The 26,000-nt window shown below is 36.9% G+C and overlaps 1 protein-coding gene and 1 pseudogene across 1 annotated transcript; both read right to left on the bottom strand.

The window, feature by feature from the left end:
• Window positions 2,267-2,853, bottom strand: LOC109949334 (annotated as a pseudogene).
• LOC18776832 lies at window positions 3,623-19,247 on the bottom strand. Its single transcript, XM_007210677.2, has 10 exons — window positions 18,072-19,247; window positions 16,042-17,146; window positions 15,652-15,924; window positions 14,544-15,425; window positions 13,669-14,194; window positions 8,230-8,761; window positions 6,471-7,575; window positions 6,055-6,327; window positions 4,969-5,850; window positions 3,623-4,627 (listed from the first exon to the last, which is right to left on the bottom strand). The coding sequence occupies exons 1-10, from the start codon at window positions 18,596-18,598 to the stop codon at window positions 4,094-4,096; spliced, it is 6,639 nt and encodes a 2,212-aa protein (XP_007210739.2). The 5' UTR covers window positions 18,599-19,247; the 3' UTR covers window positions 3,623-4,093.

Genomic DNA, 26,000 nt, shown 5'->3' on the forward strand with positions numbered 1-26,000 from the left:
TATACACAAATACAATGAATAGGTAGAACCGGTGAATTTCAAATTAACCATAGGAAAATTGCGAGATTCTCGGGATGCTTTTGAAAAAGTAGCTCCGTGAAATCCGTAAAGCAAGATCGGCTTTGAAAATAATGCTTGAAAACGCCGAAAGTGCCGACAGGCATTATTAGAGGCCACGTGAAGTTTTGGACTCTAGGAAAGAAAAAGAGAAATATGGGGATCCGAGAAGATATTGGGATCCTGAAAAACAGTAGCCATATTTCCTCTTATAGATATTGCCTTTGCAAAACTTGATTGGAACAACTGCGTTTCAACTCAACTTCCTTCAGAGGCTTCTAGAACATAATGTATTTTTATAGATTTTACAGGGCCTGCACCTTCATTGCAGGTGGAAAAATCTATCTGTTATATGTTCCTGTAATAATAATTGCGCACATTCTAAAACTGGCACCTGTGGTTTTTACGTCTTTTCAAAATGACGGTTTGGAACCTTGTGCCTTATAGGTTCAAATAACCACATTGTTTCTCCCAAATTTCATATTTTATCGCATGGTAGCCCGAAACTTTTGGCCTGGGCACAAACTCAGAATTTATTTGCTCTTTTCAAATGGACATGAAATATGAATTGAGTAAAAGCCACGATAATATCGCAATATAGTAGTGAAGAGCATTAACTACTATATACCCACAACTTCAAGTTCAGGATCTCTCATATATTTGGATCCATGGGCTTCCGGCCCAGATATAACAAAATATGTGGGGAGCCTCAATTCATTATTTGAGGTTTATATTGATATTATCCATTTCGCGGTGTATTCTTAACTACCGGAATTCACAAAATATATTTCTTCCTTGAGGTGTCGATTATAACAAAATTGAACTTTATTAAATTCATCATCTTCTTATACCAAAGAAATATGTGGCATACCACAATTTGCAATAATACCTCAAGGGTTGTCCATTTAATTGTTGGAACTTCAGGTTCTCAACACTGTTAAATTTGGAACTTCAGGCCAAAGTCACATATTCTCATGGTATGAACATTTTTACAATTTTCTGTACATATTTCTGGACTTCAAGCCCTTACATAATTGTCCATATTTTGAGGAACTTCAGGCATCTCATTTAATTGCTCATCCATGAGTTGAAGGAACTGCAGGTTCTCTTTTGTATATAGTGACAGTTTACCCAAAATGGTTCATATGCATACGTCACTATTCATGTGAATAGTACTATTCATCAAGTCATGAATACGTATCTATTCATCTGCCAGTACAGTTATCATCAATGTGTACGGCACTATGAACCAATACGGTATTGTTACATCATTATCCTTATTTACATGTCAGGAATCAAGGACCCTTAAGTCCGATCACATGTTTACAAATACAGTACCGGAGAGACTGCCAGCTCTCATATTAATATCATCATCAAGGATCTTCAAGTCCTGATGTAATTGTATGATGAGGATCAAGGAACTTCTGGTCCTGATCTGCATACTGTAAAAAACTCATCATACAACACATTTAGTCCATAAAATAAATTGCTTGTAAATAAATTACTGGTATGGACGATAAACCCGCACCACACTTTAAATAAATGTAAATGTGCGGTAAAATAAATTCATAAATTAAATTGCTTGCTGTATGGACGTTAATCCCGCACCATACCTTAAATAAAATTAAATGTGCGGTAAAGTAAACGTGCTTGTATGGGCACTAATCCTGCTCCATACATAAAAGCAAAGGCGTGGGCGATAAACCCGCACCACCCTTTTAAATAAATACTGTTGTATGGGTAATAAACCTACACCATACAGTAAATAAAATAAATGTGCGGTAAAGTAAATTTGCAGTAAATTAAACGTGCTTGTATGGGCACTAATTCTGCTCCATACATTTAAATAAAATTAAAGGCGTGGGCGATAAACCCGCACCACCCTTTTAAATAAATACTGTTGTATGAGTAATAAACCTACACCATACAGTAAATAAAATAAATGTGCGGTAAAGTAAATTCATAAAGTAAATTTCATAAAGTAAAGTGTTAGGATTAGTAACGGTTTCCCACTGATAATATGTTTAGTATTACCGAGGGTCCATTTTTGTTAATGGTTAGTAAAAGAAAAGCAGATAAATATAATAGGAAATAATAGAGGAGATAAGGGAGCAGAAAACTTAACGCTTATGCTCTTGCTGAGTGATCCCTTTTTCTTTTTTTTCTTTTATTATTATTATTATTATTATTATTATTTTTATTTTTATTATTATTATTTTTTCTTTCGGTGGGTTTTCACAAGCTTTCCACTAAGCTGATCACTTTTTAGGCATGCCTGCTAGAGCGGAAAGACATCAATTTCATCATTGTCTTCCACTGAGGACAGACACCAAGTCAGCAAATTTGAGTGGAACAAGTGCTGTCAATATCTTTAAAGAAGATATGGGATACATCCGTTCGGCACATTCGCACCAAACCAGAGCTCAGCCATGGATGCCGAAAATGCCACTGGTCTCATCAGTGGCACCAAACCTGTGACCCTGGTCTCCAGCACCAATTTCCTCAGGCCTCTTGGTGAGGTGGCCATGGACACCCTGAGCGATATCAGGGCTCTGTTGCTCAATGTTAACCAAGACCTTGCAGTTGTCAGCATCAAGGCCAACATGATCTGAAACAAATCCAATCGTACTCATAGTCCACTTTGGCTTTGGTTGTAATCTCTCCAAAGACCATGACCATGTTGGTCTTGGTGCAAGTCTCACAGGCAACTTTGCTGTCGGGATCTTGCTCAAGGCAGGCATCAAGCACTGCATCAGAAATCTGATCACAGAGTTTATCAGGGTGCCCTCGACGAAGTCAGCCACCGCCGTCTTCTGCCTCTCCCTCTCGTCCTCGGCTGGATGCTTTTGTGCATGGTCTACAAGGCCTAGATGGCTTGGTGGATGAGCTCCCGGTTGGGGGATGAAGATGGAGGTCTGAGCGATGGTCTTGTTGTTCTGGCGCTCATGTTGTCGTACATGACGACTCCGTAGTCGTCGACGAGGTGGGGACGAGGTGCTTCCAGACCGACTGGTCGGTGTCGAAGCCGTGGGCTAGGACTGTGACCTGCTGGCCTGAGCCCAGGACCCGCAAGTTGTGAGCTTCTTCGGGATAGATTGATTCAGAGCTGCAAGCCTGTGTTGGGTCCTTCTCCTGCAGGCATTTCAGCTAAAGAGTCTCTGCTTCTTGCCTTTAAGGATGCTGGGGGTTTTGAGGCTTTGGTCACTGGAAAGACAACAGACATGGTGAGTAGCTATGTGGATTGGAATAACATGTTGAGTGGAGTTTTCCATGCCTGGCCCCATGCAGTTATAAAGTCGAATTGTTCTCAAGCAATTAATAGGGGAACATGGGAACTCACTGGCTTCGGAGTCATGGGAACTCCGAAGTTAAGCGAGTTGAGGGCTAGAGCAATCCCAGGATGGGTGACCCACTGGGAAGTTGCTCGTGAGTTCCCAGAAACAAAACCGTGAGGGCCAGAGGGGGGGGCCCAAAGCGGACAATATCGTGCTAATAACGTGTTATAAAACTGGAGAATTTAGAGAGGAAAATTGAGAGAAAGAATTGAGAGACAGAGAGAGAAGAATGTAGGAACTGAACTTCCCTTCAGAGTTTTTTCTTCTCATTTAGGTGTTGAATGTGTATATTACAAACAAAGGGGTGAACCCGTATATAGGCAAAGCTTTCCAACATGTGGGCTCCACCTTACCAATACAATACAAATGGGAGGAAGCTTCATAGGGAGGAAGCTTCACAGGTTTCCATCTTGTTTACAACAGCTCTCTATTACTTGCTCCAGCCAAGTGGGGGCAATATCTTCCCAAAAAAACTGCAAACCTTTCTTCAATCCAAACTGGGCCAGTGCATGTGCAGCCCCATTGCCAGCGCGAGGTTGAATTGAAACACCACATCAACCACCCCATGATCCGCTATTAATCTTCTAATATCCTCCACCACATATATAAATCTCACATGTATCCAAGAACCAGTACAGATAATCAGTACTAACAGTTGCATCTTATGCTGAACATTGGCTGCTGTTCTTGTCTTTTTCAAATTAGATAGGATTATTATTCTTATCAATAATCTCCTCAATTGTGACGCCCAAGTTCTCAACATCATCACCATGGCCGAGGTATACTAGTTGGACACCACATGCTTTCAATGATATTGGTTCGGAGGGAAGAAATCTAACTTCACACTTGTACATGATATCCTCTTCATTCCAGTAACGCTTCCAGTGCCTCATATTAGATAATGAAATATATTGCAGCCACACATGATCTGACCCTGGCGATATAATGTGTTCATGAAATGAAAATATTTCATCACCATTGATGAAGACTCTGACATGAAATCCGTATCTCTCATAATCGTCATAATCGTAAGGGAGTGTGTAATCTATGGTTCTGAATGCAGCGGAAAAAGCCAATCTTGTGTTCTTCCCGGTGAAATTTGGGGGAAATTTAATGTTGAAGTCACAGTAATTAGGATCAGCTGGCTGTTTCCGGTGACCGAACCACTTTGGAATGTCGTTTCCAGGAAGTATAATGCTAAACTCATAGCGCTCGCCGTCCGAAGGTACGTGCTGCTGTAAGGTGCATGACAATATTTAATTAGTCATCATGATGTATTCTATTAAGAGTAATGTTACTTGTTGTATAATCTTAACTGATAATTTACTTATGAATGTGAATCTTCCCTCAGATATAGATGATACACAATACACTAAATAAATAGGTGAGACTTTATATATATACATTCTAAACATGAGCTCAAATCTAGATACAAATGCACCATATGTCACATGCATCTCTTCGATATATCTTGGACATGTAGTGAATTGTATCTATAATTAAATCAGGTTGACTTCTAACAATACAATTAATGGTAGATGTATATGAGACAGCTCAGAGAGAGAAAGACAAAAACCTGGGGAGTTTGAGAATGGCTAAGTAACATGGATGCTATCTTTTCCACATCAAAGTCAAGACTCTTGAGTAGTTTGTGGCAGTTAGACAAGTCGCTATATTGAAGAGAACCCTGTGAGTTGTGTTCCAAAATGCTTGAAAGTTTTGAAAATCTTTCCAAAGATTTGCAGCCACCTGTGTTTATTCCTTTTATGCATGGAGAAAGCTGAGGAATTTCTTGAAGCTTCTTGCAATCACGCAATATAAGCCACTCCAAGCTAACAAACATGTTGATCCCTTTAGGAAGGCAAACAAAACTGCTTCCAGATAAATCTAGAAAAGTCAATGTGGACACACAATTGAATGGCATAAGGAAATCACACTCTGATAAGTTGCAGTCTCCAATTCGAAGAAACCTTAGCTTTGGAAACACCAATGAGCTATGACTATCATGAGAAACTCTTGATGGGTTTTCAGAGTTCTCCTTCATGGGAAAGGATATAAGTTTGGGGCAGCCTCTAACCTCAAGTTCCTGAAGATGTTTCAACTGATAAATGCTTCTTGGAAGATTTCTGAGGTTTTCACAACACTCTAAATTAATGTTCTCTAAGACCATTGTCCCGGCTTCAATTTCTGGGAAACTCTCCAGCATTCTGCAACCTTTCATGTTAAGCAGTTTGAGTGATTTCAAGCGAAGTTTTGTTGGAAACCTTGTAAGGTTTGAGCAGTTTTGCAGAGTCAGAGTCACAAGCTTTTCAAGATATCCAACAGACTCATGAATCCCAACTAAACCGCTACATTCTCTAAGAAACAATTTCTCCAAGTTTGGGAATCCTGTGAAGTCGGGTATTTCTTCTAGCATTTCACACCCAGAGAAGTCCATAGATTTCAATGTTCCCAGTTTCTATAAGAAAAGAAAAAGATTGAACGGCTATAGTTAACAACAACAATATGAGAAATGCAACACAAGATGTGAGACTATGAATCTGGACACAACCCATCTTGCTATTCCGATTCACAATCTAGCAACACAAGTCTGATAAGAGAAAATTAGCATATTAATCATTTAGAGCAATTAGAAACTCTTCAAAGGCAATTGTGTACTTACCGTGGAGCCCTTCCCGAACCGCGATATGTTGCTTGAAGGCATCTTTAAGGCAACGAGTTTCTCTGGTTGAAAATTGGACGGTAGGGATTGTAAAGGATATTTGTACCAATTTAGCAATCTTAACTCGTTTGGCAGATCAATGTTTCCAATAAGTCTTGCATTCAGATTTATTAAATATCTGAGATTTTTCATCCTTGAAAAGGCTTCAGCACTTAAGCATATCTCATTCTTCTCAGGCATGTTTATCATTATGCCTCGAACTCTACTCGTTCCCTACACCAGAAATTCCAAAAAAGTAGTCAGCTACAAACCAACATATTGTTGTAATTGATATGGGAAAAAGATGTCAAGATTTGTAACAAATAAAGAGACACGCATGTTTGTCAATATGAAATTAATAAAGATATTTTTCTTACTGTTTGTTTTGTTAAAACTTCACAAACGTCCTTGTGAAACCACAACCGACTGCGTTCACCTGGTTCGTTAGGCGATTCTTCACGCACAATTTCCTTGCCCATATCTTCAAGTAAGTCATGCATGGTTAACATATTGTGCTCATTAATAGCTAAGAGAGACTTATCTATGAGTACTCGAATGCTAATTACTGGGAACAAGTCACAACTTCTCAGTATATCCACGATATCATCTTTATTTTCTCCTTTGAAAAAACATGCAATGTCAAGGAAAACCTCCTTCTGAAAATGCTCTAATCCATTAAAACTAATCTTGAGTATTTCTTGGATTTCTTTGTTAGGAATTATTTCGTAACTGTCTAATGCATCTTTCCACTCTTCTATGCTTCTGCCACAAAGATGAGAACCTAACACCGTCAAAGCTAACGGAAGGCCTTTTGTGTAGCATACAGCACGCCCAACAAGATTCACGTAATCATTTGGAGGCTTGTCTCTCTTAAAGGAATTCCAACTGAAAAGCTCAGAAGACTCATGAAAATCTAGTTCCTTGGCCTTGTATGTTGAAGCAACTCCATGAGCAGTTAACAAGTGTTTGTCTCTAGTTGTTACGATAATTCTGCTACCTGGACCAAACCAATCAGGTCCTCCTGCTAAGTTATCCAATTGGTCTCGATGATCCACGTCATCAAGAACCAAAAGAACCCTCTTGTTGTGAAGTCTCTTCTCTATCACATTAGCTCCTTGATGACAACTAGTCACCATGAATTTTGTACTACCCCCCAAAATCTCAGAAAGAAGATTGTTTTGCAATTGGACCAAGCCATTTGGCATCGATGACATTTCTCTCACATTTGCCAAAAAACATTGGCCTTCGAATTTATGGGCAATAGATCCATAAACGGCTTTTGCGATCGTTGTCTTGCCTATTCCACCAATTCCCCATATCCCAACCATTCGAACATCAGTTTTCCCAACGCACAGAAGCTCATCCATGTCCCGTATGCGAGATTCTAAACCTACTGGATACTTTGCAACTTTCAAGTATGTACGGTTTGATGTTCGAAGTGAGATCTCTTCAACGATGTTGTGGATAAAATTAGATTCATGCCTGTCAAATCAAGAATTAGGGAAGAAAAACACTTAAAAGCATCTCCAAGAGAGATGTCAAATACAAAATGTTAAATTTGAATTTGATAACTTATGTGGCAATTTGACATTTACGAAAATATAGCAGCACTCTACAAGTTGTGATACAAAAAGTACAATATGTCTTCTATTAAAGTCATCTTCGAACATGGAGATTAACTATTAAAGTCAAACCCAATTTATAAATTTATGTCATAAACAAACTTTGGAGAATATTGTAACAACATTTAATTAAAACAAGTAGTGGGCAAATTGGGTTAATTTATTCGAATAGCCATTAAGAAAAAATCCTTTTTATTATTACATTTAGTGCCCATTGACTTTTATTTCTGCCTCCTAAAGATGTCTATGTCATTGCGCCTGCTCTAAATTTCGAATTGTTTTCTTATAAAATTGTACAAATATTTTAAAAACAAAACAAACAAACAAAGAACGTGCGGACTTTGAGAGATCATTACCTGTGGGTTTGAATCCTTTTCTCTATACTTGAGTGTTTTTGTTAATAAATTAAGAACAAATTAAAGGCAAAACTTATGTTCAAGATCATGATCAGTTTTAGAAGAAACATATATATGTATATATATACACATCTAATAGAAATGAAAAGAATTAATACCCTTCCGTGAAATGCCATCCAGAGAGATTTGCTGCTTGAGTAAGAGCTGCCTTCCACCTTTCGACACGATCCATTCTGAAGTTTGCTTCATGTCCTCTCAACGCCTCACCAAAGCTGCCTCTCTGATTTCGTACGTCCGAAGGAGCCACTTTGTGAAAAATAGGCCAAACAATTTGGTTTTTAGATTCTTTACAATCAAGGATGCACACCAGCTCGTCCAAGCACCACTTGGACGATGCATAGTTTTCAGAGAACACAACGATGGAAGTCATCGACTCTTGGATTGTTTTGAAAAGTGTTGGTGCAACTTCTTCTCCTCTTCTAAGCTCATCATCTATGAAGGTGTTAAGACCCCTTCGGCACAAAGCAGTGTACAAATGGCCGGTGAAGTTGTTACGTGTATCTTCGCCTCTAAAACTCAAGAACACATCGTAACTCCACCGGTTCGGGGTAAAAGAAGAGGACAAGGAAGAGGAAGAGGAAGAGGAAGAGGAAGAGGAAGAGTCTCTTTGGTTGCTCAGCCAAGCCATATCTAATTACACCTCAAGGCCTCAAATAAAGCTGATGGACTGAGAATACCCATATGTATATATGTATATATATTAAAAGTAAGGGCTTGAAAAGACAAAAAATAGAGGGAATTTAAAAATAACAAATGAAAAAAGTCAACGAGGCATCCCACGTTTTATGACATAAACATATGCGTAGCGTTGCGTAGGCTTTACTCTTTAATTATATACGAATATTTTAACACTATAGCCGCACGGCTATACTCTTTAAATCTCTAATATTTTAACAGTATAGCCGTTTGGCTATACTACACAAAATTGTTTTCTTTTTGATAATTAAGTAATATCTTAGCTTTTTTTTATATAATTATTTTAATTAGTAATTATGTTTTAATTATTAATTAAATATTTTATTAATTTCATAAATTACTTAATAAATATGAATTAATTATTTTAAATTAGTTTGTGGACTTTGTTTTTTATTTTTTAATACAAAATTAGTTTGTTTAGTTTAATATTTGTAATTAAGTAATATTTTAGCCTTATTTAATTATATTAATTATTATTTATGTTTTAATTACTCTTTATTTAATGAAGAATTAGTATTTAAGTATTTAAATTAATTTAATAAATTACTTAATAAATAATAATTAATTATATTTACTTGTCTTAAACAATTTTGTGGACTTTAAAATTATTTTTAATTTCCAGATATATTTTAAAAATAGTTTCAATTATTAGAATATTATTTTAGTATTCCAAATATGGATTTGAGCCTCCAAACAACGCTAAATCCAAACCTCTCAAGCCTCAAACCTCTAACCCTTATGACTAATATGGGGCACTTATGCTATTTGAAATTCAAGATTAGTCTGCATATATATACTCTTCGTCATAGAAATCTTTCCCATTAAACCTATTTGCAATGGATCCTTGTTCTTAAACACGAGGGTGATACATATAATTATCCCGTGTTTTATGACATAAACATATGCGTAGTGTTTCCATTCCAAATTTCATCCCAGGTTTTACGACACAAATATTTGTGATTCATTGGAGTATGTTGCGGAGTTTATTAACTATATTTGAATGCTATAATTTTAAAATATATTAAAATTTAATGAGTATAGCTGGGCAGCTATACACTTTACATATATTCGAATATTTTAAAAGTATAGCCACGCAAATTACACTTTAAAAATATATTCATACTTAAAGAGTATAGTCCCGTGGCTTTACTCTTTAATTATATAAGAATATTTTAAAAGTATAGCCGGGCTGTAATGCACAAAAAGTTCTTTTTTTTGGTGTGTAATTAAGTAATATCTTAGTTTTTTAAAATTACTTTAAATAGTAATTATGTTTTAATTATTATTTATTTAATTAAAATAGTATTTAAATATTTTATTAATGTAATAAATTACTTAATAAATATTATTAAATTATTTTAAGGATTTTGTTTATTATTTTTATACAAAATTAGTTTGTTTAGTTTAATATTAAGTAATATCTTAGCCTTATTTAATTATATTAATTACTATTTATGTTTTAATTACTCTTTATTTAATGAAGAATTAGTATTTAAGTATTTTAATTAATTTCATAAATTACTTAATAAATACTAATTAATTATATTTACTTGTCTTAAATAATTTTGTGGACTTTAAAATTATTTTTAATTTCCAGATATATTTTTAAAATAGTTTCAATTATTAGAATATTATTTTAGTATTCCAAAAATGGATTTGAGTCTCCAAACGCTAAATTGTTTTAGTGGCCGAACTTCAAAGTTGTAATTTGTCAAAATTTTGCATAATAAAACATGTACATATTTTATTCGTATAGCCGAGTGGCTAAACCAAATTAATATCTATAAAGTATAAACTAATGCAACTAGGAGGGTCCTTTTTTCTTAATTTTTTTATTAAATAGTATAGCCGTATGGATATACCATTTACATATAATGTATTTAAATAGTATAGCCGAGCGGCTATACTACTGTTTAAAAAAAATAGTATAGCCGGGCAGCTACACAATTTTTGACACGTGGGCACCTAAGCTCTAGGTGAGAGCATGGCGCTAGGCGGTTTTCTTTTTTATTATTTTAAATAAATAGTATAGTCGCGTGGCGATACTCGGTTTTTTAGTTTTTTTAAAAGAAATAGTATAGTCTCTATACTCAGTTTTTTTTATTTTAAAATTTTAAAAATAGTATAGCCACACGGCTTTATTCGTCTATTTTTTAAATTTTTCAATAGTATAGTCAATCGGCTATAATCTTTATATATATACTAGGATACTCTTTTTCTTTTATATTTTTTTTTTCCAATTTTCATTTATCGATAAGAGTGGGTTAGAGCATTATTTATTACTATTAAACCATTACCCGAGTCTCTTTTGCCCCCTTTTGATTTTTCACTTTTCCAGAATTATTACCCTTATAAAGAATTTAGCACTTTCACATTTAATACTGTATTATATACGTAAGTACCTATTTTTTAATAATATATTTGTGTTTTGTATACGTCTTAAAGACTCGGTAAAATTCAAGTTTTTTTTAAAATGCGAACGTACAATACGCATATTGCACAAGTCTGTATGTATTTTTCAACTTTTGATACACATATTTTTTACAAATTTTCAATAATACACAAAAAATTTACTTATTATACACATAATTCTCACATATTATTGAATTCAAATAATATAAATTTAAATATATTATATTAAAATATTATATAGTGGCCGCACTTTTAAGTTGTAATTTCCCAAAATTTTGCCGAATAAAACACGGTTGTATTTTATTCATATAGCCACGTGGCTATACCAAATTAATATTTATAAAGTATAAACTAATGCAACTAGGAGGGTCTTTTTTTCTTAATTATTTTATTAAATCGTATAGCCGTGCAGCTATACTACGGTTTTTAAAAAACCATATCGATACACTACTATACTGTTTTGACACTCGGCCGCTTAGCCGCTAGGCGGGTACGATTTTTTTTAATTTTTAAATAAATAGTATAGCCGGTCGGCTATACATGGTTTTCAAAATATTTTTTAAAGAATAGTATAGCCGGTCGGCTATAACCGATTTTTTTAATTTGTTTTAAAAAAGAAATAGTATAGCCAGGCGGCTATACCATGGTTTTCTTATTTTTTAAAAAAAGAAATAGTATAGCCGCGCAGCCATACTCGGTTTTTTTAGTTTTTTAAAAAGAAATAGTATAGCCGTTCAACTATACTCGGTTTTTAAGCTTCTCTTTTAAATTTTTTTTTCCTTAATGAACAATATAGCCAAAATCGGCTATAATCTTTATATATATATACTGGGATCCTCTTTTTCTTTTATATTTTTTCCCCATTTTTCGTTTATCGATTAGAGCATTATTCATTACTATTAGGCTATTACCCAAGTCTCTATTTTCCCATTTTGATTTTTCACTTATCCAGAGTTATTACCCTTATAAAGAATTGAGCACTTTCACGTTAAACATTGTATTATACACGTACATTATTATTTTTCAATGATACATCTGTGTTTTATATATGTCTTAAAGACTCGATAAAATTCAGGTTTAAAAACAAAAAACAACAGTACAATACGCGTATTAAACAAGTCAGTACATATTTTTCATCTTTAATACATGTATTTTTTACAAACTTTTCAATAATACACACAAAATTCATGTATTATACGCATAATTTCACATTTTATTGAATACAAATAATATAAATTTTAAAAATTTTAAAATATTATATTAAAATATTATATATTCGTATAGCCATGTGGCTATACCAAATTAATATTTATAAAGTATAAACTAATGCAACTAGGAGGGCCCTTTTTTCTTAATTTTTTTTATATATTAAATAGTATAGCTGCGCGGCTATACTAGTGAACAAAATGGTTTTCTTTTTTGTAATTAAGTAATAACTTATCTTTTTAAATTACTTTAATTAGTAATTATGTTTTAATTATTATTTCTTTAATGAATAATTAGTATTTAAATATTATATTGATTTCATAAATTACTTAATAAATAATAATTAACTATTTAAAATTATTTTGTGGACTTTATTTTTAATTTTTTATATACAAAATCAGTTTCTTTTGTTTAATATTTGCAATTAAGTAATATCTTAGCCTTATTTAATTATATTAATTATTATTTATGTTTTAATTACTATTTATTTAATAAATAATTAGTATTTAAGTATTTTAATCAATTTCATAAATTACTTTATAAAATACTAATTAATTATATTTACTGGTCTTAAATAATTTTGTGCACTTTAAAATTAATTTAATTTCCAAATATATTTTTAAAATAGTTTCAATTTTTAAAATATGGATGATTGTAGTCTAACGTAGTGCCCCACCCCATCTTTTCGGAAAAGGAAAAAGTTGGTGTTAATAATATGTTATCTATATATATAAAGCAAAAGGCATAGAATGGTGAAACATGCAAAATGCCAGAAAATGCCCTTGGTTAATGAAAATAATAAGAATTGAAATTATTAATTAAATGATGATAATATGGTAAATTTACATTTTTTTCATATTAAAAAATTAAAAATAAAAATAAAATCAAATAATAGGTCCTACTTTTATGGAATATAACTGCCCATGTTATCTTTTCTTAATTCTAAAAATAAAATAAATAAATAAAAAGAAAACCAATTGGCACATGCGTGAGCATGTGCTAAGAGGCTAGTAAATATATAAGCCTAAAGTAGAACTTCGGCCAATCCTCACACCTAACTTTAATTCCATGTGCTACAAGAATATCTGGTTTTGTCCTTACATGTAGGACCCACTTATATGAATCTCAAATTTATCAAACAAATGATACTGAATATCAGTTAGATATGGTACAAATAATAACACATTAGCATGAATTGTTGTTGTTCTTGAAGTTTTCCAATTAGATAGAATTATTCTCATCAATAATCTCCTCAGTTGTGATGCCAAAGTTCTCACCACCGCCAGGGTCGAGGTATACTAGTTGCACACCGCAGGCTTTCAATAATATTGGTTCGGAGGGAAGAAATCTAACTTCACACTTGTACATGATCTCCTCTTCATTCCAGTAACGCTTCCAGTGCCTCATATTAGATAATGAAATATATTGCAGCCACACATGATCTGACCCTGGCGATATAATGTGTTCATGAAATGAAAATATTTCATCACCATTGATGAAGACTCTGACATGAAATCCGTATCTCTCATAATCATCATAATCGTAAGGGAGTGTGTAATCTATGATTCCGAATGCAGCGGAAAAAGCCAATCTTGTGTTCTTCCCGGTGAAATTTGGGGGAAATTTAATGTTGAAGTCACAGTAATTAGGATCAGCTGGCTGTTTCCGGTGGCCGAACCACTTTGGAATGTCGTTTCCAGGAAGTATAATGCTAAACTCATAGTACTCGCCATCCGAAGGTACGTGCTGCTGTAACGTGCATGACAATATTTAATTAGTCATCATGATGTATTCTATTAAGAGTAATGTTAGTTGTTGTATAATCTTAATTGATAATCTAGTATATCATTTCTCGACTGTAGATATGATATATTTACTTATGAATGTGAATCTTCTCTCAAATATAGATGATACACTAAATATATACATTCTAAACGTGAGCTCAAATCTAGATACAATACACCATATGTCACATGCATCTCTTCGATATATCCTGGACATGTAGTGAATTGTATCTATAATTAAATCAGGTTGACTTCTAACAATACAATTAATGGTAGATGTATATGAGACAGCCCAGAGAGAGAAAGACAAAAACCTGGGGAGTTTGAGAATGGCTAAGTAACATGGATGCCATCTTTTCCACATCAAAGTCAAGACTCTTGAGTAGTTTGTGGCAGTTAGACAAGTCGCTATACTGAAGAGAACCCTGTGAGTTGTGTTCCAAAATGTTCGAAAGTTTTGAAAATCTTTCCAAAGATTTGCAGCCACCTGTGTTTATTCCTTTTATGCATGGAGAAAGCTGAGGAATTTCTTGAAGCTTCTTGCAATCACGCAATATAAGCCATTCCAAGCTACCAAATGTGCTGGTCCATTCAGGAAGGCTAACAAAACTGCTTCCAGATAAATCTAGAAAAGTCAATGTGGACCCACAATTGAATGGCATAAGGAATTCACATTCTGATAAGTTGCAATCTCCGACTCGTAGAAACCTTAGCCTTGGAAACACCAATGAGTTTTGGTAATCATGAGAAACGCTTGACGGATTTTCAGGGTTCACCTTCATGGGAAATGCTAAAAGTTTGGGGCAGCCTCTAACCTCAAGTTCTCGAAGATTTTTCAACTTATAAATGCTGCTCGGAAGATTTCTAAGGTTTTCACAACACTCTAAAGTAATGTTCTCTAAGACCATCGTCCCAGCTTCAATTTCTGGAAAACTCGCCAGCATTCTACAACCTTTCATGTTAAGAATTTTCAGTGATTTCAAGCCAATTCTTGTTGGAAACCTTGTAAGGCTTGAGCAGTCTTGCAGATTCAGAGTCACAAGCTTTTCAAGGAACCCAACAGACTCATGAATCCCAACTAAACTGGTACATCCTCTAAGAAACAATTTCTCCAAGTTCGGGAATCCTGTGAAGTCGGGTATTTCTTCTAGCTTGTCGCACCCAAAGAAGTCCATAGATGTCAATGTTCCCAGTTTCTATAGAAAAGAAAAAAAGAAAAAGAAAAAAGAAACAACTAGCTGATAAAAAGAAAAAAATATAACAATATGAGAAATGCAACATAAGATGTCATCACAGTGTGAATTAGGACTGTTGATCATGTTATCCAAATTCACAACTTGGCAATACAAGTCTGATAAAAAAAAAATTTAGCTTAGTATTCACTCAGAGAAATTAGAAAAGCTTCAAAATCAATTATGTTACCATAGAACCTGACTCGAGCCGCGATATGTTACTTGAAGGCATCTTTAGGGCAACAAGTTTCTTTGGATGAAAATTGGATGGTAGGGACTGTAAAGGATATCTGTACCAATTTAGCAGCCTTAACTCGTTGGGCAGATCAATATTTCCAGTGAGGCTTGCATTAAGATTTATTAAATATCTGAGATTTTTCATCCTTGAGAAGGCTTCAGCACTCATGGAGATGTCATTCTTTTTAGGCATATTTATCAGTATGCCTCTAACTTTAGTTGAACCCTATAGCAGAAAGTCCAAAAAAATTAGTTAGTTATAAAAGCCACCAACATATTGTTGTAATTGATATGGGTAAAAACATGTTCATCAATACCAAATTAACAAAGATATTTGACTTACTGTTTGTTCTGTTAGAACATGGTAGACATCCTCGTGAAACCACAACCTACTACGTTCACCTGGTTCTGTAGGCGATTCTTGACGAACAATTTCCTTGCCCATATCTTCAAGTAAGTCATGCATGGTTAACATATTGTGCTCATTAATAACTAAGAGAGACTTATCTATGAGTACTTTAATGCTAATTATGGGGAATAAGTCACAACTTCTCAGTATATCCACGATTTGATCTTTATCTTCTCCTTTGAAAAAACATGCAATGTCAAGGAAAACCTCCTTCTGAAAATGCTCTAATCCATTAAAACTAATCTTGAGTATTTCTTGGATTTCTTTGTTGGGAATTATTTCGTAACTGTCTAATGCATCTTTCCACTCTTCTATGCTTCTGCCACAAAGATGAGAACCTAACACCGTCAAAGCTAACGGAAGGCCTTTTGTGTAGCACACAGCACGCCAAACAAGCTTCAGGAAATCATTTGGAGGCTTGTCTCTCTTAAAGGAGTTCCAACTGAAGAGCTCAGAAGACTCATAGAAATCTAGTTCCTTGACCTTGTACGTTAAATTAACTCCATGAGCAGTTAACAAGTGTTTGTCTCTTGTTGTTACGATAATTCTGCTACCTCGACCAAACCAATTAGATCCTCCTGCTAAGTTATCTAACTGGTGTCGATGATCCACATCATCAAGAACTAAAAGAACCCTTCTATTCCGAAGTCTCGTCTCGATCGTATTAGCTCCTTGATCAACACTAGTCACCTTGAATTTTCTGTTGCCCCCCAAAATATCAGAAAGAAGAATTTTTTGCAATTGGACCAAGCCATGTGGCATTGACGACATTTCTCTAACATTTGCCAAAAAACAATTTCCTTCGAATTTATGGGCAATAGAGCCGTAAACAGCTTTGGCAATTGTTGTCTTGCCTATCCCACCAAGTCCCCATATCCCAATCATTCGAACATCATCCTCCCCAAGACTTAGAAGCTCATCCATATCTCGTACGCGAGATTCTAACCCTACTGGATACTTAGCAACTTTCAAGTATGTACGATTTGATGTTTGAAGGGAGATCTCTTCCACAATATTGTGGATAAACTTAGATTCATGCCTGCCAAATCAAAAATTAAGGAAGAATAACACTTAATGAGTTGGGGATTTCTCTATTCGTTAAAATACAAAAGAGAAAAAGAAGCTGAGAGCCGAAATACAAAAAGAAAGAAAAATGACATGAAGTACATTTCTAGATAACATTTATTCAGGTAATATTCATTTTACTCAAAAATTAAATAAAATAAATCTCCTTATCATCATCGAATGATCTATTATGATTACAATTATAAATTTGTAATTAGATACTACTACCCCTTCACAAGAATAAAATATACGGATCAACTAAGGGCCAGTTTGTCATTGCTGTGTTGTGAAAATAATCGTTGTCAGATTTGCTATGAGAGAAATCAGCTATGAGAGAAAGCAGTTTGGCGTTTGGTAAACTTTTTGTTAAAAGTGTTGTTGGTATGGATTCCAGTATAATCAAAAAATGATTGACATATAATCATTAGACCTTACGCTCTTCGAAACTGATTCTTGCATAATCAGAAAATGAAAGCACCTTATTAGCTGCTTTGCCTTATAGTTTTCTCTCACAACAATTTTTAACAATAAGTGATTTTCTCATAGTTTACCAAACTAGTTGGGTTTCCCAAATTTTTTTTAAAATCACTTATCATCCCAAATAAGCAAAACCAAACGGGCACTATCTGTTAGTCTAGTACCTTTTCTCTCAGTATTATTGGAAATATCACAAGTTCAAATCCCTTATTTCCATATTGATAAAATAAAAAAAATTGAAAAAAATCCAGCGTACGAACTTTAAGAGATCACATGTGGGGGGTTGAAACCTTTTCTCTGCTTGAGTGTTTGTCAATAGATTAAGAAAAAATTAAAGGCTTCATTAATTATGTTCAAGAGTAGATGCATGCTAATCATGATCAGTTCTAGAAGAATTATATTCATTAAGAAGGAATATATACCCATCCGGGAAATGCCATCCAGAGAAATTGGCTGCCAGAGTAAGAGCTGTCCTCCACCTCTGCACACGATCCGTGCTGCTGCTGCTGTTGTTGTTTTTGAAGTTGGCTTCATGTCGACTCAATGCCACACCAAAGCTGCCTCTCTGATTCCGTACGTCCGAAGGATCCACTTTGTAAAAAATAGGCAAAACAATTTGCCGTTTCGATTCTTTACAATCCAGGATGCATGCGAGCTCATCTAAGCACCACTTGGAGGATGCATAGTTTTCAGAGAACACAACGACGGAAGCCATCGACTCTTGGATTGCTTTGATGAGTGTCGGCGCAATTTCTTCTCCTCTTCTGAGCTCATCATCTATGAAGGTGTTAAGACCCCTTTGGCACAAAGCAGTGTACAAATGGCCAGTGAAGTTGTTACGTGTATCTTCACCTCTAAAACTCAAGAACACATCGTAACTCCACCGAGTTGGGGAAAAAGAAGAGGATGAGGAAGAGCAAGAGGCTCTTTGGTTGCTCATCCAAGCCATATCTAAATACACCTCAAAGCCTCAAATAAGCTTCAAAGCTTGGTACAATAAAGCTAATGGTAATGGAATATATGTATATGTTTATATTAGAGGTAAGGACTTGAAAACATAGACGGTGCCGTGAACATATTTAACCTGGGCTATAGTCCAAGGAACTTCTTCTTTTTTTTTTTTTTTTTATTGGACTAAATTAATACTCTAGCCTAGGCAATCAGCCGGCTGACAAGAAGAAAGAAACAAAAAGGAAGAGAGGAAGGAGGAAAAAAAATTAAAAAATAGAGGAGGAGACGATAAACAATCGGGAAGAAAGAGAGAAGAAGAAATAGAATAAAAAAGGGGAGAGAAGAGTAAATAGAATAAAGAAATGGATATGTGTGTTGGGATAAGATATGTGTTTTTATTTTAAATTTACTTTAATTCCTTCTAAATATTTCTTAGTACGTGTGTAGCTCTCCTCTGTTTTTTTTTTCTTTTTTTCTCTTGTGCCCTTCTAAATATTTCAACAATATTATCAATAGTTCCAAGATCTTGGTCTGTTTCAAATGTCGGTATAATAATTTTTTTTAAAAAAAATTTAAATATGATGAAGAAAATATATTGAAAAAAGAGGGCTTATAATTATTTTTTTTGGTAACAAACAAAGAGTGCTTGGGTCTATCAATGTGAAGTTTCACACCTTCAATGGTCCAGGATTGAAGATAGACGTATCTCAATTTCAGCCACTTATTCACAGCATGTTGAAAAAAAGTATAAGATGCTTTTGAAAATTGAGAAAACGCGTGGTTTGAGTGGCAAGGCATTTCAGCACGCATGTGAGCACTGTGCTACTTCAACAGTCCTACGGTAGAATTTCTACTCACTCTCTACTCAGCGTAGGATCTAAGCTCATGACAGTTCAACCAAATTCCATTTTCCCACTTCCCACGCTTTGATATTTTCAGTCCGCAAACAAAATATGTTACATCGGTTTTCCTGTTTCAGCACAGCAATTATTGGTTGAGGGATCGCTCAATAAAAAGGAATTATAAATATATATAGTGGATTCGTCGCACTATATTTTTGACACAAGTTTTGACACACACACACACACAAAACAAGCATTAATTTTATTTTTTCTCTCATAAAAATAAAATAAAATAATTTTTTCTCTCCTCTCTTTTTTCTTGGAAACGTAATCTCTCTTCTTAGTAATATCCTTTTGTTTTTTTTTTTTGGTAATCTCTCTCTCTCTCCATATAGGTACAATTCATCTAGCATATTAGTTTCTAGAAAGTTTTGAGAACATTATAATTAAGCATTCACTCACCTAATCAATCCTGGACAATGGGAGGTTGTGCTTGGTAGACAGTTGCTTAAGAGATTTTGGTACAAGTATTTATGCATCGACTGCTGGAAGTTTTCAATTATATGTTGCAATTGTTTGAGGCTATTCTAGTGAATTACTGTAGCTTATTGAAATTGTCTAATATGAGATGCCTCCGCTCCAATTATTGTTTGGCTGGGAAAAACAGGCTCTTGAAAGATTTGGAAGAAGCTCAAAGAGTAGCTCGGACTAGCAATGCCGTCTGAAATTTAGGTTCTTGTATATCTTTCATTTCAAGAGCCATGTGCACGAGTGTTTGTGGATGTATACGGGTGTTTAGATATGGTCACCAGCTATGATATCTAATTTTCCCACATGCACTCGGTTCTTCAGAATCCCCCCCTGTTTTGGGAGAACACACGCCCTCTTCGTTACCATTTTGTATGCGTAAGACTGAAGGAGATTGGTGTCCCATAAAGATAGAGGGTAAGATCTCACAGCAATTTCCTTCCCTGCCATAAGAAGCATAGAAAAGAATGAGATCTCACATCTTTGCACCAATTTTTTCGCTAACTGAGCTAGATACCGAAGAGGAAGGAGAGAGAGAGAGAGAGAGAGAGAGAGAGAGAGAGAGAGAGAGAGAGAGAGAGAGAGAGAGAGTCCCTGTGATTTGTGGTTTAGGTAGGGTTGGAGTGGTGGTGGTGGTGAGGGTGGCTTTGGGGATGAGAATGGGACGAGAAAGAGAAAGAAGAAGCAAAGGCATAGGAGGAGGTGTCAATTCTCTTTAGAAGAAAGAGAGAGAATGAATTAATTAACTAGAATTAATGAGATGAGAGATAATAAATTCTTAATTAATATGGTATCATAAATTTAATCCCAATGTATAAATATTAATTAAAGAAAAAAATATTGTTTTTCCATGTCGGGTTTAATCTCAACCATTAAAAATGGAGTAATTTAATGACCCAAAAATTGTGTCAAAAATATGATGTCACGGATCCACCCCATATATATATATATAGGCAGTCCCGATCTCTTGGACCACAGGAGTCCAAGAGATTGTGGTCACCCACCGTTGGATATTAATCCAATGGTTGAAAAAAGTTTTTTAAAATGAGTGCAAGAGTGAGTGAACCGTTGAATTTACATCCAACGGTGAGTGACCACAAATTTCTTGGACCCCTGTAGTCCAAGAGATCAGGACTGTATATATATATATATATATATATAGTCCCCTTCTATTGAGGGATCCCTCAAATAATTTTATTTGAGGGATGCCCTTTAGGGTACCCTATAATTTTTTTCCCAATGATCCAAACCATCTATTTTTTAGGTCTTCATTCATAGATCATCCTTACAAAAAATTAGACAAATAAGAACCCGTTTCGACATCCAATTGTGTCTTACAAAATCGATGAATACGGTGCTTAAAGAAAATACTAAAATTTCAACAACTCAATTGAGTGGTCAAATGATATATGATTCAAGTGATTTTTTGTAGAGATGATCTTTGAATGAGTATCTACAAAATAGACGATTTGGATTAGTGAAATACAATCCGGAATGGGACCTACAAGGGGTATCCTTCAAATAAGTTATTTGAGGAATCCCTCAATAGAAGCTCTCTGTATATATATATATATATATATATAAATCCCTCAAATAGTATTATTTGATGAATAGGGCGCTCAGTCGTTGGATCTCTTTAAATGAGATCGTGCAGCTGTGGTTGTTTTAATATGACAGGACCCGCCCCGGAATTTCTCGAAGACCGAGGCGGACCCCGTCTTGATCCCGACATCATCCCGATGCCGGGCCCACCTACTAAATAATCGAGACTTTCTACCAAAAAAATTTGGCAGAGTCTCCCCTGCAATTTAAACAATCCCAACAAAATTTATTCAACCTGCAACACACAGTAATACTAATCCCAACCAGCAGCATGCTTTCATACACACACAAGTCATACTAGGGTGGCCTCCGGCCTCACAAGTAAAATCTACCATGGCAATACAGAGCATCTACTGAATTTAGATTACAAGAACAGTTGAGTAGAAGAATTTACACAGTTCCTAATTAGAAAGATGCACTGACTCCGCTTCGTACACCACTTGCACATCCAAGAGCAACTACTAGCTGGGGGGCGCAAAACAGAAAACATGTGAGTGAACAAAAACCAGATTTGCAGTTAAAAACAACATAATAACCCCACCATGTAAAAATAATGCACAAGTCATGCAGTTTCACAATCCAATAATTAATTTACTCAAAACATGTGTAACACCCGACCCCAAATTTCCCCAAATTTTACCCTCATTTAATTATTTAATTATTTAAGGGTATTTTAGTCATATTTTTAACCGGAGAGAGTTTGTGACCGCGACTTATATTTTTGGATAGGTCGTACTGAGACGAGTTCATAGACACGTAGTGGGCTCGAATCGGAGTTATAACGAGAGAGATATGGTCAAAAGAAGCCCAGTGGCATAATCGTAAATATTTCGAAATGGGATTTTTTATAAAATCAGATTTTTCTCTCTCTCTCTCTCTCTCTCTCTCTCTCTCTCTCTCCCGCGCGACCTCTCTCTCTCTCCTCCCTCTCTCCCGTTGCTGCCGTCGCCTTCCAAGAGGCGCCGGCGCCGCCACAGGGCACCACCGGCCACGGGACCGGTGGCGTTCGAACCGCCGTCGCCCCTCCTTCCTTCCCCGACCATTCCCCGCCGGCGACGCGGCCTGTGCTGGCCGGAAAATGCAGAAAACCGCCGGAAAGTCGTCGAAACTTCAACGTCGTCGATCTCCCTCCTCCGGCCACCAATTCCGTCGACCCAGGTATGGATTTTGAACCTCTCGAGCTGTTCTAGCTGCCTGTTGGTTGGGTTTTGATCGATTCGATCTCTAGATCACTCGATTTTCGAATTGAAAATCGGCCGAAACTTCAGCCGCCGTGATCGGCCATTTCCGGCCACTTTTTGGGGTAGGTCCAAGAACAAAAGTGGCTCCAAATAGGGTGATATACCTAGGGTAGGAGTTTGGAGCCGAGATGTTGAGATTTTCCGGCGAAGCGTTATCGCTTTGGACACCCACGCGCTGTCGGCGCGTGCGGCGGCGCGTGGGCACTGTATAAAAATAGCGATGTGTTCCGATGAGATCCTTAGGTCGTCACGAGTGCGTAGGATTTCGCGGATCTCAATTCGGACGTCGTTTGACTATCGAACGGATAATCGCATATTATGCGTTATCCGGGTTCGATAGGTTGGGACCGTCGGATGGTCCCAAATTTAATATATGTCGATCTAGGTATTTCTAGGATCGTGTAGGAATTCACGGATCGCGAATCGGAGCCCCGGATGTTCCGAATAATAATTTTAAGTTTATATTTTATATTAACCGTCGGATCGTGCGATCGTGAGAAATCCGACCGTCCGATCTGAACCAAACTTGCAGGACAAGTGTCCTATACCTGGTAGAACCCATAGAGACTTTCAGATCGGAAATTGGAGGTCGTGGGTTCTGCAGGTCCGGTTGACCAGGGTGAGAGTAGTTTGACCCTTGGTTGACCGTGAGTCTCCCGGAGTAATCTCACATTTCTAAGGGAGATTATCGGGTACTAGATGGTTGTGGAGGGTAAGAAGTAATTTATATAAATATAATTATATGTGGTTGTACAAGGGTACAACAAAGTCTAGAATGTCAGTTTGGAGTGCTATACGCACTACTTTAGGTACCTCCTCGGATGTTGGATCCACTACAAGTACCACCAAGTGAAAGTTAGGTCCCGCGTGGCGTAGGTTATCCGGCGTTGGGACAGACCCCATACGTGGCGTTGGTTGTACCGGCGTATGGGGAGTTATGTGATATGATGTGCAGGTCGCACGTGGCGTAGGTTATCCGGCGTGTTGACAGGCCCCATACGTGGCGTTGGTTGTACCGGCGTATGGGGAGATTTGTGATGTGATATTGAGGTCCCGCGTGGCGTAGGTTATCCGGCGTTAGGACAGACCCCATACGTGGCGTTGGTTGTACCGGCGTATGGGGAGATATTATGATAGTATGGCATGGTCGCACGTGGCGTAGGTTATCTGGCGTGTTGACAGGCCTCATACGTGGCGTTGGTTGTACCGGCGTATGGGGAGAGATTATGTGGGATACAGAGAAATGAAATAAGGTATCGCCCAAGTGGGGAATTGAGTTTTAGGGAAGAACTACGTGTGGCTTGATCCCTCAAGGAGGGTACGTAGGCAGCCTAAGGTTATTAGGTGCAGCCGCAGACTAAATGTTAGTCATATTTGGTATTTGAATTGTTTGGTAGTTGGTTAGGAATTATGGAAAGGCCGAAGGCCATTTGTGTGAATTGCATGAACCTATATTGTGCATGCTGCCAGTTGGGAATATTAGATGCGTTTTCATGCAGGTATAAATTTTGGGAAATGTCCAAATTATAGAGGAGACTCTGCCGAAATTTCGGCAGGAAGTCTCGGTTTTTAGTAAGTGGGCCTGACATCGGGGTGATGTCAGGAATTCCAAAGGGTTCGTCTCGGATTTTGAGAAAATTCGGGGCGGGTCCTTAAAGTTGGTATCAGAGCTCTAGGTTCAATTCCCTGTGGACCCTGCACTTTATGTGCATCCTTAAATTGTGGGGATCAAAATGGGTTCCATCTCGGAATGGCACATTTGCGACGTTGAGGACGTCACAAAAGTCAAATTATTTCACAAAGGAAAGGTACATAGGCCACCGGAGCATAAGTAGAGCTGGAGCTTTACCACAGACAGTGGTTGTTTCAGAAGTTCCGGAAGATTGCGAGTAGAAGCCGAAAGTTTGCATAGGGTAACACCTGTACGTATGGTACAGTTGGATGTCCCTATGATAAAGTTGTCCGTTGGGTCCGCATAAGCGGGAGGTAGGGAGTGGATCAACCTACTTCTAGGGATCCTCCATTGCCTGAACATGTTGCTAATTTTCGATTGTGTGCCTAGAGCACCGAGTCGAAGATCCTAAGAGCATGACCTCTCTCTGGGACGAGCAACTCCCCGACATTGGATCAAGGGATCCAGGGTTTGGAGGGTGGCGTTGGTATAATCGAAATCACAAGTGTCTCTTACAGAAAGAGGCTCGTGTGTGGTGGGAATACTGTGGTCAAATCCAAGGATGAGACCCAGATGGATTGAGTAATCCTACCTACGGAGATGGAGAGTACTTTGGGGTCTCATCTCTTGTGAACACATCTGAGTAGAGGTCTTTCATTGGAATCAGCAATGGATCATGGTCGAGAGAGATCGATGATGATTACAATTCGGTAAAAATGATCCTCTCTGACTTTCCTCTCAAAGAATCGTGTTGACAAATTAACGGGGGAAGTAGTGGAGTTGGGTGGAATCGTACCTCATTCGCGTGGACTTGAATGCCGCGATTGACAGGAGTGGAACACTAGGGTTCTTCCTCCTTGCTCTCCCACGTGGGCTCGCCATAGTTAGAGAAGGAGACTTTTCTTTCTCTGCTTGCTTAGCTAGAGCTTTTGGCTTGGTTGCCAACACGGTTGTGGAGAAAGAACTTGGGAACCCGAGTGGTAGATGCGGGCCCCATTCTCATAACCCTTCGAGTGACAGGTAGAAAATTTCGGGGACGAAATTTTTATAAGGGGGGTAGTCTGTAACACCCTACCCCAAATTTCCTCAAATTTTACCCTCATTTAATTATTTAATTATTTAAGGGTATTTTAGTCATATTTTTAACCGGAGAGAGTTTGTGACCGCGACTTATATTTTTGGATAGGTCGTACTGAGACGAGTTCATAGACACGTAGTGGGCTCGAATCGGAGTTATAACGAGAGAGATATGGTCAAAAGAAGCCCAGTGGCATAATCGTAAATATTTCGAAATGGGATTTTTTATAAAATCAGATTTTTCTCTCTCTCTCTCTCTCTCTCCCGCGCGACCTCTCTCTCTCTCCTCCCTCTCTCCCGTTGCTGCCGTCGCCTTCCAAGAGGCGCCGGCGCCGCCACAGGGCACCACCGGCCACGGGACCGGTGGCGTTCGAACCGCCGTCGCCCCTCCTTCCTTCCCCGACCATTCCCCGCCGGCGACGCGGCCTGTGCTGGCCG

This window comes from Prunus persica, chromosome G5 (genome assembly GCF_000346465.2).
Source record: "Prunus persica cultivar Lovell chromosome G5, Prunus_persica_NCBIv2, whole genome shotgun sequence".
NCBI lineage: Eukaryota > Viridiplantae > Streptophyta > Magnoliopsida > Rosales > Rosaceae > Prunus > Prunus persica.